Source organism: Triticum aestivum, chromosome 7B (genome assembly GCF_018294505.1).
Source record: "Triticum aestivum cultivar Chinese Spring chromosome 7B, IWGSC CS RefSeq v2.1, whole genome shotgun sequence".
Taxonomy (NCBI): Eukaryota; Viridiplantae; Streptophyta; class Magnoliopsida; order Poales; family Poaceae; genus Triticum; species Triticum aestivum.
In genome coordinates this window covers 268,987,035-268,994,991 of record NC_057813.1, presented here as the reverse complement: position 1 = coordinate 268,994,991, position 7,957 = coordinate 268,987,035, and the positions used below count along the sequence as shown (strand labels likewise).

Here is a 7,957-nt window from a genome sequence, read left to right as displayed (position 1 = left end):
AATCAGCCAGCGCGTACATACAAGAAACCGTATATTGGACCTTAGATGACCACCTCCAATGAAATTTTTCTCAATTCAAAATAAATGTAAACAGCAGAACTTAAACCTTAGGGTGTGTTTAGTTTCAGTCACAAAGTGGAACGGCATAGATCAGATTCGTTCCTAGGCCTTGTTCCAGCGTTTGGTATACGGATGGAACGGAACCCACTCGTTCCCACCGAACGAATATACCTTGTAAATCTGGAACCGAGCGATACCTCCAAATCGGCCGGACCACGCGGAACGGGCATCTGTTTCTCCTCCCCCGACTCGCACACACCCTTCAAATCTCAGCGCCGCCACTCCCCCGGCCCGACTCCCACCTCTCTCCCTCTCCAGCGTCGGCTGTCCGTCTCGTCCCCGTCGTCTCGCCTCCTGCTCGTCTTTCCCCCGCACAACCGTCCATCTTCATCTCTACCAGCGCCAGAAGGAGGAGAGGCCATCTTGCCGCGGACACATTCAGGCAAAGGAAGGAGGAGCGGCCGTCCGGTCGCAGGCACATCTGAGCGACAGAAGTTGCTTGCTGTGCGGCGGCGGCGGCTAAGGAGGAGTGGAGCAGCGGCCATCCTGTCACAGGCACATCTGCGCGGCGGCAGCGGCGTCTAAGGAGTGCAGTAGCGACCAGTTGTGGTGGGCGGCGGCAGTGGAAGGAGCCGCAACGACCATGGGCTGTGGCCGTGGCTCGTGGCTGGCGGAGTGGTGGCCTCACCTGCAGCAGTGTCGTACACACATCTTGTACTACAGAGGAACTGGCATGCGGCGGCTACGCCAAACTGAATCAGGCTCTGCTCCATCGTGCTCCTGCTCCCTCTTGCGATTTGTGCTTGTTCACGCCTTTGCAATTTGTGCATACCTCACCATTTATTGAGAATCCTTTCCATGTTTGTTTGTAAATAGATTATGTATAGATTATTGATGTCATTTTACTTGGCATGATTGTGAAGCAAAATACAAACAGTAGGTGATGAAAGAAAGTGTTGTTTTGATACTTAAATAAAATGCTTTCAAAATAAAATTATGTTGTATATATTATTGGAAAAGCAAACACTAATTTAGAAAAAAAATCATTTCATTCCATTCCACCAACTAAACACGGAGCTGTAACCGTTTCATTTCACCTAACTGTTGATACCAAACACAAAGATGGAACCATTCCATTCTTGTGGAATGGAACCATTACATTACATTCCACTTGGTAACACACCTTTAATGGACCCGGAACTAACCATCCAAGCACGTTGCTCTTGCTACCTAACACACCCTCCAATCATTGTCCTTTGTTCTCGCTCGAAGTTTCTTCATCCTCAGCTCCACGTTCTCTCACCTTCACCGAAGCAATTCCAGTTATCATCGCCGCATCTAGGTCTCCGAGCAAGCTCCACTCGTCCAACCTCCCCGCCAAATGATCGCCTCCAGCGCTACCCCGACGGGCCGCGCCATCACTCCAACCCCCAGTGCCCAGTCCCGGTGGCCGGGTGCCGTTGCGCAGCTCCACCTGGCTCTCCGCTCGCCAGCCGCGCGGAGTGGTATCAGCGGGCGCTGGATGGGATGCTTCAGGCCGGCGCCGGTGCCCGCGCCGTCGTCACCGGCGGTTACGGTGGCGGTGAACGAGGGGAGGGGGAAGCGGCCGGAGGCAACGGAGGTGGATATGGAGCCGGCACGCGGCGGAGGGGAGGATTTATGGAGCGTTCAGGCCGAGGCGGAGGTAGCGCAGGGTGGGGAGTACCCGGAGCACCTTGTCGTCATGGTCAATGGCCTCGTGGGGAGGTGGATCCGTGTATACTGTCATTATACTGTCATTTTGGTCGTCTTTGCAGTGGGTTTGTACAACTTTGGGGGTTCTTAGTTTCAGTGGCAAAATGTGATCATTGTTTTACAGTGCGGATGACTGGAAGTTTGCAGCTGAGCAGTTCGTGAGGCGGATGCCAGACAAAGTGATCATCCACCGTGAGTATCCCCAATCCACATGCTATGCAATTTCGTGCCGGGTTTCTTGGTAGTATTAGTATATATCCTCTGAATTGTAGTGCTAAGTAAGATATTGTCAGTGCGCCTGTCCGCGGGTGTGCATGCCATTTTGGGATATTGGGAGTGCCACCTTATGATAGAAAATCAAGTTTACATACATGACAATTCAATGGTTATTTTGTAATTGGATTTATACCTGAGCCTAAACTTGTGCTGAAGAATTTCATACAACATGCCGGTGCCGACATGTAGTCGAGATTAAGTGACTGAGATTAAACAGCAAACTGTCAGCGGGAGAACCATCCGGTACAGTAAACACGTAAAATGCTGGTTCCTTGTGGTTTTGCCACACAACTTGGAATTAGATGGAGTGATAACAACCAGCAAAAGCTGCATTAGCCAATGCTATTTGAATGTTCATAGTATTTGCATTGGTCTTAGGCCATCACCCAGTTTCATGCCAAATATTGTGCAATCATTCTGCTTTAGTACTAGTTTCATTCAGAACATGACTCTCCAGACCAGGCAGATTTCATAACCGATGAATACATTCACGCAGCTTTTGTCTTTCCTTCATTCTGTGTTCTGTCATAACTCATAAGTTGTTCCAGCTACTACTGGTTTCCTATAAAGAGATTTGGACTGCGGCTTTTCATGCAGGGAGTCAATGCAACTCTGCTACACAGACATTTGACGGAGTTGACTTGATGGGAGAAAGGTTAGCAAACGAGGTACTTTTTTTCTGACAAAATATTGTCCTCTGTGTAAGAGCTTATAGCATCCCCTAACAGATTGTTACTAAGTACATTACTTAGTAGACAGTTAATACTGCTAGTATCATCAGTAGTAACCTCTCAAATAGTTGCTACTAAGACTTGTTGCTAAGATAAAGAAAAGTATCATGTTGGTGTCACTTGTGAGAGGGTGGAGCGTGTCGAGCATGATCATTATCACATGTACATTAGGCAGCTAGGATCTTGTTTTATTATTTCCTAGTCTATGGATATCTCCTGATCCTTTCCTTGTATAGCGGATACGGTTGAGATACTCCTGCCCATGTACTCTATCTATGCTACGGCATATGATCAATGCAAATATTGACAATCCACATGGTATCAGATACCGCACATCTTTCCTAACCTAACGCTTCTGCTGCTGCACATGTGTCGCCGCCGCATCCACCCCCCTCCCCCGCCGCCGCACCTCCCAGCTGCCGCCGTCCTCTCCCTTCCCCTCTCTTCCTCCCAAGCCGAACCCTAACCCCTCCTCATCGCCACCATGTCCATCGCCTCCTCTTCCCTCTCTGGTGGCTCGAACCCCTTCGCCGGCCCCAACCCCGTTCCCGCCGAGGACATCCGCAACATTGACATCCTCGCTCGCGTGCCCATCCGTCTCTCCCAGGAGGATTCCTCCTATTACGCATGGAAGACCTACTTCAACCTTGTCTTCCGTGAGTATCACCTCTAGGAGCACGTTGACGGCACCGTCGACGCCAAGGCCATGGAGTTCGACGCCGAGTGGTCGGCCGTCGAGGCAACTCTCATCCGCTGGTTCTTCCTCACCATCTCCAAGGACTTTTTCTACACGGTGGTGCAGGATGATGATGCGCATGCTGTCTGGACGAAGCTCAATTGCCTCTTCACCGACAATTGGCTCTAGCGGCTCGCTTTTCTTCAGCAAGAGTTCTTCGGGTGCCATCAAAATAACTCCTCCGTGGACAACTTCTGCATGTGCTTGAAGTGTCTTTGCGACGAGCTCCTTGACATCTTCGAGGAAGTCTCCAACGACGTCCTCCTCAGTACCCTTGTCGCCGACCTCAACAAGGAGTTCACCCACGCGGCCGCCAACCTCACGCTCATCCCCAACCCGACCTTTCCCAAGGTCGTTGCCTACTTGCGTTTGGAGGAACGCCGGATGAAGCAGATGAAGGCCCGACTGTACACACCGCCCTCGTCGCTGGCACCTCATGCGGCGCGCCTCCCCTTCAGCAGTCGGCGACGTCGTTCCAGCCGCCCCCACCGTTCCCGCCGTTGTTCACGTTCCCTCCTCAAGGGATGCTCGCGCCTACTGTTCCCGCCGATCACGGCGGTCGCCGCGGCAAAGGGGGCCGCAAGGGCCAACAGCGGGCGGCCAACCCTAGCGGGCTGCCTCGGGCCACCCAGCAGCAGCAGCAGCCCACGCCGTCGTGGGCCTTCGGGCACAATCCCTGGACCGGCGTCGTGCATGCTTATTCCATGCCGGTGCCTCGCCCGACCGCCCCTGGCATCTTGGGCCCTCATCCGGCCCAATATCAGGCCTACCACGCCGCCCCTAGTTGTACTTGCCGCCTCAACAGTATGGGGCATGCCCAGCGCTGCCGGCGCCTCCTCAGCAGCAGGCCGACGCCCCCTTCAACATGGCGCCCTCGCAGCTGCCCTGAGACCCAACTCTTCTAGCCATGCTGCACTCCACCCCCATGCCAAACAACTACACCGGCGGCGGAGATTGGTACATGGACACCGGGGAAACCGCCCACATGTCTTCTAACCCCGGTAACCTCGTCACTTCTTTTCCCACCAACACCTCCACTCGCATTACTGTCGGAGACGTTTCCTCTCCCCATTACACATATTGGCCATGCTTCTTTTCCATCTTATTCTACACCCATAATATGTCTAACGTCCTTGTTTCTCCTGGCTTAATCAAGAACCTTGTCTCTGTTCGCTGTCTTACTCGTGAAAATGCAATTGCTGTTGAATTTGATGAATGCGATTTTTCTGTGAAGGACTCTCGTACCCGGATGGTACTTCACCGATGTGACAGCTTCGATGAGCTCTACCCGGTCCACCGCCCTCCTCCACCACCACCGCTCCTGTCGCCCTCTCTGCCGATGTGGACCTTTGGCACGCTCGTTTGGGCCAATCCCAATCTTGCCACACTTCGTCACATTCTTAGGAGTTTTTCTTTCACTTGTAATAAGCTCGCTGACCATAATTGTCATGCTTGCCGTGTTGGCAAACACGTGCATCTTCCCTTTAGCAACTCTACTACTATCGCTTCATAGCCGTTTTAGTTGATTCATAGTGATGTTTGGACATCTCCCATTGCGAGCAATTCCGGCTATCTTTACTATCTTGTCATATTAGACGATTTTACTCACTATGTGTGGACTTTTCCTTTACGACAGAAATCCGATGTTCTCTCAACACTTAAAACTTTTTACTCATTTGTCTCTACGCACTTTGGTCGCCCCATTCTTGCGTTTCAAATAGACAATGGGAAAGAGTTCGACAATCTTGTTGTTCGCACTTTGCTCGCCACACATCGTACTATCTTTCGTCTAACATGCCCTTACACTTCGCAGCAAAACAGGCGGGCGGAACGTGTCCTTCGCACTCTCAGTGACTGCATTCGAACCCTCCTGTTTCACGCCAACATCCCGCCTCGTTTTTGGCCAGATGCTCTTGCCACGACGTCTCTCCTTGTCAACCTCCGGCCTTGCCGCGTTCGTTGGAACTATGCGCCGCATCAGTTACTTTATGGCACTCCTCCATTCTATGATGAACTTCGAGTCTTTGGTTGTCTCTGTTATCCTAGCATCGCTTCCACCGCCCCACATAAGCTTGCTCCGCGTTCCCTCGCATGCATCTTTCTTGGGTACCCCTCCAACACCAAGGGCCACCGGTGCTACGACCCAGTCTCTCATCGGGTGATAACTTCAAGGCACGTTTACTTTGACGAATAAGTGTTTACCTTTCAGCAGGTACCTCCAGCTGATGCACCGACTTTGTCATTCCCTCCTCCCCTTGGCGGGCCTTCTTCGGTGCAGCCGCACCTCTGCGGGGGACGCCCGCGCCTGGCTGCCGCCATCTCGGGCTCTGGTTCGGCTGACCAGAGCGCCTCGGATGGCTGGGCCTCGGGCTCGGCTGCCTTGGCTGCCTCGGGCCCAACCACAGGCGCGGCCTCGGACGCCCCGGCCTCGGGCTCCATGGCGCCTTTGACAGCCCCGGGCCTGGCTTCACGCGTACCTCATTGGACCCGACGGGGTCGGCCTGGCCTTCGTCTACACTGCTCGACGACCGGACGCTCGTCGCGGTGCCCCCGCTCTACATCACGGCTTGGTCGCGCAATGGTGCCCTCCGACCGAGTACCAGCTATCCGTCCGAGCACTACCTCTCCTCGTCATCGCCGCTGCCGTCCTCGGCCCGTGCCGCTCTTCGCGACCCCAACTGGCTTGCCACTATGCAGGAGGAGTTCGACGCGTTGCAACGCAACCGCACCTGGCAGCTCGTCCCGCGTCCCCGGCATGCTAATATGATTAGCGGGAAGTGGGTGTATCGTCACAAGATGCGCCCCGATGGTACCCTGGAGCGGTACAAGGCTCGTTGGGTAGTTCACGGTTTCCGGCAACGTGTCGGAGTGGACTTCACCGACACCTTCGCCCCGGTCGTCAAGCCGGGCACGATTCGCACCGTCCTCCAGCTTGCGGTGTCTCGTGCCTGGCCGGTGCATCAGTTGGACGTTTCCGACGCGTTCCTCCACGACCATCTTGCCGAACAGGCGTATTGCCAGCAGCCCACTGGTTTCGTTGACACCACACACCCTGATCACGTGTGCCTGCTTTCTTGGTCCCTCTATGGACTGAAACATGCGCTGAGAGCGTGGTACCAGCGCATCACCGCCTTTCTTCAGCAGTTGGGCTTCCGAGCTACTCGCTCCGATGCCTCACTGTTCGTGTACCATCACGGCTAGGCGACTGCCTATCTACTACTGTACGTCAACGACATATCTTCATGGTATCCTCGGCCGAGCTTGTTGGACAGCTCACTGTTCGTCTCAGTGTCGAGTTCGCCATGAAGGACTTGGGACCGCTCCACTACTTCCTCGGCATTGAGGTCACTAGGCGCCCCGACGGTTTTTTCCTTCATCACGGCTAGGCGACTGCCTATCTACTACTGTACGTCAACGACATATCTTCATGGCATCCTCGGCCGAGCTTGTTGGACAGCTCACTGCTCGTCTCAGTGTCGAGTTCGCCATGAAGGACTTGGGACCGCTCCACTACTTCCTCGGCATTGAGGTCACTGGGCGCCCCGACGGTTTTTTCCTTCATCAGGAGAAGTACGCCCATGAGCTTCTTGAGCGTGTCGGCATGCTTAATTGCAAGCCCGTTGCCACCCCTGTTGATACGAAGGTAGAACTCTCCGCACTTGATGGCTCCCCAACACCGGACGACCCATTCTATTGGTCTATCGTGGGCGCCCTGTAGTACTTGATCCTCACCAGACCAGATTTGCAGTATGCAGTGCAGCAGGTGTGCTTGCATATGTATGCTTACCGAGACGGTCACTGGAACCTGCTGAAGCGGGTTCTGCGTTATATCTGCGGCTCTATGGCTCTTGGGCTCACCTTGACAGCACCGTCCTCCACCGACATGGCCGTTTACTATGATGCTGACTGGGCTGGCTGTCCAGACATGCGTCGTTCCACTTCTAGCTATTGCGTCTACCTTGGTCCGTCCCTCATCTCCCGGTCCTCGAAACGACAGCCTATGGTCTCCCGTTCCAGTACTGAGGCAGAGTACCGGCCCCTCATCTCCTAGTCCTCGAAACGGCAGCCTGCGGTCTCCCGTTCCAGTGCTGAGGCATAGTACCGGGCAGTGGCCAACGCGGTTGCTGAGTGCTCTTGGTCACGACAACTTCTCCGGGAGATCCACCATGATGTTTCACATGCTACCCTTGTATACTGTGACAACGTCTCCGCCGTCTACCTCTCCGCCAACCCCGTTCATCATCGTCGCACGAAGCATATCGAGCTCAATATACACTTTGTGCGTGAGCAGGTGGCTCTCGGCCGCGTCCGTGTTCTGCACGTTCCCACCGCTCAGCAGTTTGCCGATGTCATGACCAAAAGGTTACCGACTTCTACTTTTGAGGAGTTCCGGTCCAGTCTTTGCGTCACTGGCGATGTA

At 54.0% G+C, this 7,957-nt stretch overlaps 1 protein-coding gene across 7 annotated transcripts in view; it reads left to right on the top strand.

Moving 5' to 3' along the window:
• Nucleotides 1-1,280: 1,280 nt before the first annotated feature.
• LOC123162628 (lipid droplet phospholipase 1) overlaps nt 1,281-7,957 on the top strand; it is an 11,872-nt gene continuing 5,195 nt past the window's right edge. For 3 of the 7 annotated variants that reach the window (XM_044580392.1, XM_044580391.1, XM_044580389.1), the window contains exons 1-3: nt 1,282-1,806; nt 1,919-1,986; nt 2,668-2,738. In XM_044580392.1, the coding sequence (XP_044436327.1) occupies nt 1,442-1,806; nt 1,919-1,986; nt 2,668-2,738 (504 nt within the window). In that variant the 5' untranslated portion in view covers nt 1,282-1,441. Of the gene's footprint in view, nt 1,817-1,918; nt 1,987-2,667; nt 2,739-7,957 lie in introns of all 7 variants that reach the window. The other 4 variants (XM_044580393.1, XM_044580394.1, XM_044580390.1 and 1 more) reach the window with 4 other exon arrangements.